The sequence below is a fragment of the Oryzias melastigma genome, linkage group LG5 (genome assembly GCF_002922805.2).
Source record: "Oryzias melastigma strain HK-1 linkage group LG5, ASM292280v2, whole genome shotgun sequence".
Taxonomy (NCBI): domain Eukaryota; kingdom Metazoa; phylum Chordata; class Actinopteri; order Beloniformes; family Adrianichthyidae; genus Oryzias; species Oryzias melastigma.
The window spans coordinates 23,195,975-23,207,522 of NC_050516.1; the positions used below are offsets into that span (position 1 = coordinate 23,195,975).

General features: G+C 37.6%; 1 protein-coding gene across 1 annotated transcript in view; it reads right to left on the minus strand.

Moving 5' to 3' along the window:
- LOC112140787 (copine-8) overlaps positions 1-11,548 on the minus strand; it is a gene marked incomplete at its 5' end in the record, with an annotated part of 71,674 nt that overhangs the window by 24,453 nt on the left and 35,673 nt on the right. The window contains 5 exon segments of the mRNA XM_024263795.2: positions 1,681-1,727; positions 5,593-5,654; positions 6,108-6,161; positions 9,199-9,274; positions 9,443-9,484. Of these exon segments, the coding sequence (XP_024119563.1) occupies positions 1,681-1,727; positions 5,593-5,654; positions 6,108-6,161; positions 9,199-9,274; positions 9,443-9,484 (281 nt within the window).

Sequence of the window (11,548 nt, forward strand, 5' to 3'; positions counted from 1 at the left end):
ATATAAGTCGCACTGGAGTATAAGTCGCAGGGACATTCAATCTATGAAAAAAACCGCGACTTATAGTCCGGAAAATACGGTAAATGAATGTTTTTTTTTTTAAATTTTACCTCTATTTAACCAGGGAAGTCCTACTGAGATTAATAATCTCATTTTTAAAGGAGCCGGTGATGAAGGCCGCTCTACCCTCAGCCACGTTCTTCTGTCCGAATGCTTGGTACTGTCAGTAGCAAAGATTCTTGTGATTCTAAAGAATACCGTCCAGTTTCTCTTTGTTTGATATAATGACAGATAGGAAGGTAGCAGATGCAAAATACCTTGCTAAAACCTTTATACTTTAACATATACCAGTGTGTAAGTCTACATAACTGATTTGTTCCCAGTAACATGTCTAGAACTGGTTCAGGTCCAGTACCGCACCTGGTGCCGGGTTAGGGTACCGGATACATCCCAAAGACCATCGCGTCCGGCACCGCCTCCAATACTGCGTTCGGCAGCGTGTCCTATACTGCATCCTGTACCGCGTCTAATACTACGTCCAGTACCGCGTCCATACTGCGTCTGGCACCACGTCCAATACTGCATCTGGTACCGCGTCCGGTACTGCGTCCGGTACTGCGTCCAACAAGGGGATTGGTACCACATCCAATACCGCGTCCGCAACAGCGTATAATACTGTGTCCGGTTATGGCATCCAATTCTATATCCAATACCGCGTCCAATAACGTGTCCAATACCGTGTCCGGTACTGTTTCCAATACCTCGTCCAATACTGCGTCCAGTACAGTGTCCGGTAATGTGTCCAATACCGCGTCCGGTACAGCGTATAATACTGCATCCGGTACTGCGTCCAATACTGCTTCCACTAACGCATCTGCTACGGCATCCAATGCCGCGTCCAATATTGCGTCCGGCTCCGTGTCCAATACCGCGTCTGGCACCACGTCCAATACTCCATCCAGTACCACATTCGGTACCGCGTCCAGTACCGTGTCCAATATTGCGTCCGGTAGCGATAGCCCAGTACTGCGTCCTGAGGGTTGCAGATCCTTGATTTTACGAACAGCCAGCACAACAAAAAATTACGACTTGGGGACGTCCTAAACGTCAAACAGTGACGCGGGGACGTTCTTAAGCAAACGTAAATATATGACGTGTTGGGAGTGAGAATGTGTTGGTTAAAATAATAAACAAATAGAGAGAAAGTATTCGTTGTTGAAATACACCCATGTGCCCTATTCATATCTATGAGGTGATCAACAAACTGGATTTTAATTCTAACGTGATTGTTTGTTTCTTTTATAAAGTGAAGCACCTGTTACCTGCTAACCAGCATCATGTACTCTTCTTTAGTGTTACCTCTTCACTATGTTTCCATTTCCCCTCCTTTAAACATTGTTAGCATCCATGATGGAGTCACAGAACCTCATTGTCTCCGTCCTCCATTGATCCCTGTAAATGGGTCATTTCTGGGACTGTAAGAACATCAGTTCACCTCACAGAAGCACAAACACGATGAAGGATGGCAGACATCAGAAGAGTCGCTCAGTGCACACTCACGTGCACACTCTTTGCTGTCTGTGTGATGGATTCTTAGATTGCCGTGCTCAAAGAGTTAGAGCGTCCTCTTTTTTGTCTGCTACCCCCCCTCCTCTAAACTTGGATGTTTGTGTCACTCACCATTCGACGCGGTGAAATCGATGGCCACAGTGAAATTGATCTGCGTGCTGCAAGAAAGTAGGAGAAGACATCAAAAAAGTCAACAGACGCAGTCCCACACTGGTGAAAACACACAACACAGACTCAAACTGCTCATTTATCCTAAATTTGGAGGGAAATGTCCACAAAGTGCAGTTACTCAGTCGTCAGACAGGATTCATCTGATCCTATTCGGCGTGATCTTTATCTCCATGGGAGGCAGAAGTCGCCTCTGACACACCGGGTCTCGCAACAAGCCATTAGGCTGATAGAGCACTTAAGAGCAAATCATAATCCAATTTTCCTGATGAAGAACTCCCCCCCAACACCACCACCACCCACTCCTGCCCATTTAAAACAAGGAGACGAGGTCTTCCGATGCTTAACTGACATTCTCTCATCATCTTTGAAAGTCACAAGAGGCAAAAAAGAAAAAAAAAAGAAGAAGAAACGGCTCACATTAACCTTTCAGCTCCGAGTGAGGGGCGGGGTATATGCCACACTCCGACCCCGCTGACCTCTGCATAATTTGGACTTCGTTTTATTCATTCATAACGAGGACATTTAGCTGTTAACTTTAAAAAATAGAAAATGTGGTTCTGGCTTTTTTTTGTTTGCTCTGTGATAAAAGAACAAACATATTTTCCCTTAAACTCTAAAGAGTTCCTCCTTTTATTATTCTTTTTAATTATTTCAATGACATTATTTTATAGGGTCAGGTATCGATCATTTCCAGAAACAATTTGATTCAAATCACAAGAGCCCTCATGGATTTGATTCAGAATTTTTTCAATTCTTTTTATCCTCTCAGTTTAATTCACATCAATATTGAGTTTACACATTTGTTTAGAAATACATCAATAACCTACTATATTTTTTGAATATATCATACAGTGTTACGCGGTTTCTCAAAAGTAGAAGTTTCTAACTAAAATGTTCAGATCATTAACATTGTAAACATTGTTCTGTTTCTCCTGGAGGACGTTTCAGTTTGGCCACTAGGTGGCGATCGCGCTATAGAAGTACACCTCATTCAAGAAGAAGAAGAAAGTATGAGCAAAATATGGTGTTTTAGACCACAAATAGTTACTTTAAAAAATATTTCCTTAAAAGAATTAACATTTAGGCAGCAATGTGTGTTTAAGTTGACCAAACGTTAGCATTAGCCTTCAAATGGGAAATTCCATGAAACGGTAGCATCAAGCTAGCAGACTTCAGCTTTATGTGCTAAAACAATTTATAGTTTTGTAAATCGATTTTTGATTTATTAAGCTTAAATCAATTTAAATTGATGAATCAATTTTATCAAACCATCCCTACTTTTTACTGTATTATATTAGTAAAAAAATATTTTTTCCCTCTTTATCCATGACATTGGTCCTATTTTTATAGTCTTTTCGTGTCATTGCATTGCCTGCTTTAGAGTCGAGGCACGCGATGTGTAATGTCATTCAAATCATTAACCTGATATGAGAGCTATAAACCATAATCAGAGCGGCGAGATGGGCCCTTATTACATTCCAAACATATCAGAGCTGCAAAGTTAGGAATGAGATAAATCAACACGATGACACCTCATTTATCCTTAGGCAACACAGAGGTGGAAGGCTTTTTAAATAGTCAAATTATTTTTGTCCTTTTAGGATTTCTCTGCTTGTCAAATGAGGCGTAATTTGAATGGTGATGAAAGAGCTATAAAAACCTCCTAATACGTAAACGAGCTTCCCCACTCCATGACAAGTGTTCTCCTGTTTGGAAATTTGGATCTTTCGCTTTAAATAATTGTTTTTGAAGGAGCGTTATGCTGCAGGCTTGTGTTTTTTTTTTAATAAGTTGGAGTCACTAGACTTTTCATGGTGTTGTATCATAAATCAGACAAAAAAGGGCTGTCAGCAGAGGCTGTCACATTTGTCAGCTCTCCCACAGGACACAGAGACCTCTGACGGTCTACCTGCTGTGATGAGACAGCACAAATCAAAGAAAAGCACAGCTGGTCTGGAAAAGATGCACTTTACCTCACCATTTGTCTTGATATGCACTCCAGTGCAAGAAATGAAGTGGAAGGACTGAACACTGAGAGGATTTTTAATTGCAAATGCCACTTTGACGCTGCAGAGAGCAGCGGCTTTGAATCTAAAGCTGAAAGTGAGTCTTCTACGCTATAATAAATAAAAGAGATGTACTGGTTCATCTTAACAACAATTCATTTCATATCATAACTTCTGATTGATTCATAGTTGATATTGGTTCATTTTGAATGATCCGATTCACTGATCTAAGATCAATCCAGAACATCTTTAATCATTTAAATCTTTCATTCATCATTTTGAAGCAGTCTTGTAACATTATATGTCAATTTGATTAACAACTTGCCTCAGGCGGGTTGATTTGGATCACAGAAATATAAATTGATTAATAAATTAAGTTGATTAATCATTACACCCCTATAAGATAAACACAAGGAAACATAAGGATGTAGTTTTACATTTGGTAACAAAACAATTGGTAACACTTCAGATGAGGCGCTGCAAAACACTCAATATAGTGTTGACATTGATAGTTAAAACATTTGTTAAGCTTCTAAACAGTTTATTAATTTGGCCTTTGTAGACAATAGTCTCTCTTTAGATGTTAATGAATCTTTCCAAGTTTGTTAATAAACTTTCTTCAGCTTTTTGCGTTACTAAATGACTTACTAACAACCTATAAACATATGAATAATGTTTGCTAATGTATTAATAAGGCTTGTTAAGGAATCTTATAAAGTGTTACCAACGTATTTACTACATCAGGGGTGTCAGAACACAGTGGAGTCATAAATAAACGTCGTGAAATGTTCGTTTTTATTCGTTTTTTTTTTCCTTCGTGGAATCAATGACGTCAGATCCGGTGTTTAGAAAAACGAGAGAAAAGTAGTGAGTAATGTGTCAGAATTTATCTTTAAAATTCAGGGCAATAGATGGTTTCAGGGGAGATTCGGACAAAGCTAATAGCTGAAAACGCTGAAGCTAATAGCCAGCTAAAATACTAGCTAAATGCCAAAATAGCCTAAAAAACTGTATATTAAAAAAAACCTGGGTTACCTAACATGTACCTCAAAAAATAGCTAAACTTCAGTTTTACCTAAAAAACAGAAAAAAGTCTAAAGTAGCCAAAAAAGCGTGTCAATGTTAGCCTAACTCCAAAACAGCCTAAAAAACTTTTTAAAAACTTTTTTTGACACGCGTATTAGATAATACTATTTGAGGAGCCTTTCTCTTTTCTCAAGGCCACTGTACAACAACATAATAAACTGACTAAAAGCAAATAAATGCATGACCGATGAATCAGACTGAGAATGTAGTTTAAAGTTTAGAGTCTGGATTTGAAAATGGAGAGTCTAAACTGCAAAACTCCAAAGTTAATACAAAAATGCTTCTAAAATGTATGTACTAAATAAAACTACATGTATTTAATACATGTATTGATTTGGGAAGATGTAGACATTGTACTAAAGTATCGAAATGGGCACCGATTAGGAACCGAAACCAAAGAACCGCTTTGGTACCGGACCAGAATAAAACCCAATGGATGCCCAACCCTCGAGGCAGGAGTGCTAACCACTACACCACTGTGCAGCAGTGACCTCATCAGTGTGAATACATGCATGGTGTGATCAAAATGATGTAATCTGATCATAACGGCAGAGCAAACATCAAAGATGGATACAGGAAGTGGCGTGCTGCAGATGCTTTGACTTTGTCCTTTCTCTGCCAGGAAGGATTCAACAGCGACTCCTGCTGTGGGGGCAGATCTCCTGCAGAGACCTTCAGCTGTGCGCTCCTCGTATGAAGAAGAGATTCTATCCACAAGCTGAAAAGCTCATTTTGTAAACACAGAAGAATTCCTACTCACCCGCCTTTGATGTAATCCAAGAAGGTGAACTCGGACTCGACTGAGAACGATAGCAGGGTTACCTGGAAGATATGAACACGGAGCAGGATTTGATCCAGAGTTTCTTTATTTGGGCTTCACTCTTCTCATTTTCTGCAGGGATGTGAGCTCCTGATTCATTTGCATTAGCAGATAAGAGGAGAAGTGATGCATTCGTATGCATTACATGCTCATGCACGCACTGCTAGGTAAGCTCTGTGAAAATTGGCATCTTAGTTGCTTGAGTTGCTGGAGCCTGTGATGGCTTTCAACTTCAGTACAGTTTCCATCCACAACTCAACCCAGAAACATGTTTTTAATTAAACTATTTCTCTCACAAGCCACGACTGCGGAGTTCTTTAAAGTTAGTTCCATGTTTGAGTAATGTCTTACAGTCTGAAATGTGGAAATATTCAGGAAATGTATGTATTATGGAAAGATGTTCTTGTTTTTTAAGATTCTAAAATGTATCAAAGTAGTTTCTAAGCAACACTCACTGTTCCGGAGTTGACATATTTCTTTTTCTTCATTTTCTTCTTCGTATTTATCACCTGAAAACAAGAGACAAGAAGAAAAAAGCTGAAATTATGATTAAACTTTCCAAAAACATAAGAACGTTTTTATTCTGAACCCTTTACTGACAAAAACCCTTAACAATCCATTTGCAGCAGTAAGTTAAATCTGTTTTTACTGTTTATTTATACACAAGGTGAAAGCTTTGATCTGCACATGCTCAGACGGTCTCTGCAGGAGCAGCATGGCGGTTCTGCTGCTGGGAAAACCTTAAGCAAACAGAAAATGATTAAAGGGATAAAAATAAGTTTTGGTGTTTGTCACTGCAGAAAGACAAGATTTTTTTGCTCTCATTCCTATTTCAATAATAATGAAATGTGAGGAAAAATACCTGATCCTGATAAAAACTGAGCATTAATGAGGAAAAACAAATGTTTTATCTGCTACAGAAAGAACAAACTGTACCTTTAGTTTTCTGTAAATGCTCATCAACAAATAACATAAGACAAAAATATATATATAAAAAAAATAAATCCTGTAAAACAATGTCTTAAATACATTTACAGTAACTACCAAATTAAAGATGATCTACGCCAGCAGTCTGCAACCTTTCAGCTTAAAAGAGTCATTTGGGTCAACTCATTCCTGATCAGATAACCAGTAAGAGCCACAGTGTGTGAATGTGTGAGTGAATGTGTGAATGGGTCTGTGACTGTGAAGCGCTTTGGGCCCTCGAAGGAGGATAGAAAGTGCTATACAAGTATACGCCATTTATCATTTACCATAGTCCCACTTCATGAGTTTTTGAGACCTTTAATCTATTTATTTGGTGTTTAAAAATGCTTAATCCAAAAACACTTCATTTACATAATTTTTACCCTAAATAATATACCCTACAAAAGTATTTTCATTGAAAAGGTTAAAATATGACAACACAAGATAAATTAAAGTAGTTTTCCTTCATTTTCCACTTTAATATATGTAACAAAATGGAAAATGAAACAGGAAGATTCTAAAAACATGCTCAAAAATTACAGAAAAATTAGGAATTTGAGGGAAAAAAAAATCCATAAAAAAAGCAAAGTATACTAAAGACTTGCCCCAAAACATGTGTTTAATCTCCAGATTTTTCACATTGTCACCAACACAGTGATATTAACGGTTGTTTTTAAATTTTAGAGATCCTCATCAGTGTATAGAAACATCTCATTTTATTTTTCCAGTCAACTTCTCTTCATTTCTTGCTGTCAACAATTGTATGAATGTTTTCTCATAATCCGTCCCATTGATTTAGAACTTTTAAAGTCATAAATTTACAACTTTATACCATGTAAATTTACAAGCAAAAACGACTTTATTCTCGTAATTTAACATTTACATTTTTTCCCGTAATTTTACAACTTAAAAGTCGTAATTAAAAAAAAATGCTTGTAAAATGACTAAAACTCCATCGTAATAGGTGCAGAAGAGTTCCTTTCAAAATAAAATGTCAGCTAAGATCCTCGTGCTGCAGTATGATTTTCCTTTCACACTGGTTGATGTTGTAGTTATAAGATTTTGTTTTTTTTTTCTTTCCCAATCTTCTCCAATTGTATATTGAACCAGCCGAATGCTTGTGTATCTGTATCTTTCTTTTTTAATTGATTGATTTATTGATTTTTAAAAGGGGCAGACAAAATAAGTTTTTCTTCTTTCTGTCCCCTTTTCATTTTTTTTTCCCTTTATATCATGCTTGAGCTTACAACTCAAGTTTATGTTGTATGTTTTTAATGAATAAAAATGAAATAAAAAAAAAAAAAAAAAAAAAATTATGTGAATTAGAACATTTTTGATGAAAAAATGCATTTTTACGAATCTTTAGCTTCAAACATTTTACCAGCTTTTTCTTTTTTTATTTCATCTGGTCAAATATGAAAGGTGTAAAATGTCAGATGGAGTTTTTAACAGTTATTTTTGTTAATTCTTGACATGCATGCAAAACTCTCACAATATGCAGATATATTTTTCTGTAACTGTTCTGAGCTAACGTCAGCAGAGGATGATGGATTTGGATTACTTCTGCTTAAAATAACAAACATGTTAAATGAAAACAACAGCTAGAATTTAAAACAATAGATCAGAGAGTGTCTTAAGGTGCAACACTAACATTTACTCTCTAAGTTTTCTATTGGCTCAAAAGCTAAAAAGAAACGCCAATCCCGAGACCAAAGACGTCTCAGCTCATTACCTCAATTCTCAATAGCTGCTAGGCATGAAAGTGACAGCCCCTAATTTAACATGGAGGATGGCAATTTGTCTGACACACTGAACAATCTGCTGATGCAAAAACTAAAGGGCCTTTCAGTCTCTCTGGGAGGCAGAGAGGAATCAACAGTCGCCTATAATGGGCCTGACATCTAAAAGACAGGTATTTGTCCGCAGCTGAAGGCCACCGAGCCACAGGGGCATGATGGGATTGACATGTCCTTATTTTTAGGTAAGCTCTTGACTTTTAATTTTCCCTCTTTTTTTTATCCATTTCTTTTGAGCTGAACGGTTTAAATATAGCCTAAGGGCTTGCAGTCTTGCAACACTGACATTTTTGTCCCACAAATTAATGTCATTAATTTTACTCATCACGGCGCTAATGGGGAATGTGTGACACACCTATGTAATTTTCAGATTCGGCGTCTCAATCAGGGAGGACGCACGTGTTCAAAATGTGCAGAGAAAAGCTATGATCGCTTCAAATCCCAGAATTGTTCTCTTAATAATCCTTTCTCATCCCACTACTAATAGTGCAATTTCTATGAAAATCCTAGTGATCAGGGCGTCGAAACAAATTAAAGTATAAATTGAAAAATCACAATAAGTGGAAGCTGGAAGAGGTGGGAAAAGATGCACATTTGATAGCACTGAAAAAGGCAGAAGAGTGTCACGGCGTGGAGCGACTCCTGAAATGTTTGTGAAGGCCTTATGGAAGCATTCATATGCAGAGGCGCAGGAAGCAGGTGAGTGATAGAAATGTCAGCTGTGTGAGAAATGGGATCCAGGTTTCTGCCACACAGGGGCTGAAGACTCGAGGAAATGCCTCACCTCGTACACATTAAACTGGCTCTGCCCTCGAGCTAGCTCTCGGTAGCTGGTGGTGAAATCTCCAATGAAGTCATGGCTGGGGAAGAGATGTGAGAGAAGCAGAAAAAACATCAACACCCACAACCGAGGAGGGCCGACGACGAGTGACAAGACGGCAAAATGTTTGTGAATATCTGACTTTGATTGGGATGCAGGTTTAGGCTGTTTGTGTTATGATGGAAACCTATCGACAGTCGTATCTCACCTCCCATCTCGGTCCCAGTCGTACACCTCCACCTTGATTGTTCTGCAGGAATAGAGGAGTCGTATCAGGACAAACACACAGAAACAAGGTCACGCCGCTGAAAACTTTATGCTGGCACATTTAGTGTTTGGTTTCCGGGCTTTCAACATACGGAAACTGCTCTGCCTTTAAGATAATTGGTGTCTTTATTACGTCTGGAGCAGGAGATGTCTGTCAGCAGCTTTAAGGTTCTAAGCTTTTGCTTAGTTTGACACAGAAGGTGTTTAACTGAAGCACAAACACAACAAACCAGCACTGAATACTCTGAAAATAAATTGTTGCAAACTTTTTATCAAAAGGAAAACAAAACAGGCCTCAGATATGAAACAAGCTGAGGATATAAAAGCAAGTATTGCATGTAGTCAAATCCTGTCATTTAATTCATTATAATTTAATATATCCTACAGTTCTGGAACATTTTGTTAAAATATACGAGTCCCAAATTGTAGTTTTCCTTTCTGGGCTGATTTAAAGAACCTTTTAGGGCTCTCAGGATTCAGACTTCAGTGTCCTGAGTTCCAACACTACATCTCCCAGCTGCCCCAGTGCACAGTTCCCAGATGCCACTCAGCTGACTCTCAAGCACCCACAGGAAACATAAGCAGCACACGGAGCCTCATTCAGCGAGTATTGTTTGTGCCGCCTTGCCTGCATTACTGAGTGGGTTCGACTCCCGCCTTGCCCGCCCGTGTGTCGAAGTGTCCTTAGGCAAGACACTGAACCCCGAATTGCCTCTGGTGGGAGGTTGGCGCATGTGTTCGGCAGCAGAGTCACCACCAGTGTGTGAATGTGTCTGTGACTGTGAAGCGCTTTGGGCCCTCGAAGGAGGGTAGAGAGCGCTATACAAGTATACGCCATTTACCATTTACCATGACATACCTTTCTAAAAAAAGAAAAAAAACAAGCACTAATCCAGTGCTGTCACGCGATTAATGCTTTTGTCTGATTAATTAATCATGACCTGTAATTAATCTGTTGTAATCGAAAAAAAACCTTCTTTGGGGTATTTTCATTTAAATTTTGTAGCATTGTGGTGCAGTAAAGGATCGAAATATAGCTGAAAAAAATGAATTTATGATGTTTTTTCTCTCTTTTTTTTTTTTACTATAACAGACTTCCAAAATAATCTGCTTTTGTGAAAAACAATCTAAAGTTAAAACAGGATTGAAGTTTTAATTATGGGTTTATTGTATTTGTTTGTAAATTACAGTAGTATGAGCAGGATAATCCTCCTCCAGGTGTGCATTATCAGACATCAACTTCACGGAAGAAGAAACCATCTGATGCGGAAATTAGATTAAAGCAATAAATAATAATAATAATCATAATAATAATAATAACAACGCACTAGAATGTCTGTAATTAATCAATCGGGATTAATGAGATAATTTGACAGTCCTAAATTAAAGAAAAGACATTTAAAGATCAATGTATTTAAAACTGTTAGGCATTATGTTCAACGTGTTTGATAACCGTCATAATATTAAATTCTTATAAAGTTATAGAGGGATGACAAATTCTAATATCCTGCATGTTTCACTGTAATCTGACTGAAATGAATTAAAGACATTCATGTCAATAAAAAACAGCCTTTAAAAAAAGACTATTCTAACATCGTGTTGCAGGAAATCTTACAAGACAAAAATAATCTAACGACTCGGTTCCAAACTTGAATTTAAGCTCCAGTCACAGATCTCAAAATGCCATCGCTTCAAAATGTTCACTTTTTGTGTTGTTACAATTAAATATAAACATATTTTTTGTGTGTGTTAAAAAACAAGCATATTGTGATAATATAATTGGTCAAAAAGTTGCTCTGGCACAAACATTTAAATAAATATAAAAATAAATAAATAAACCACTCTTTGGAAAGAATATATCTTTGTTTTTGTGAGGTCACATTCATTTGAATATTAATAAAGTCATTAATAAATTAATAAAGGGAAAAAGAACTACTTGAGCAAATTTTCAACTAATTTAGTTGAAAATCAGTGGCGGGCCGTCAGGGCCTGCAAGGCCTTCTCTGCTGGCCTAAAAATATCTGAATCACAGACTGATATTAATTAT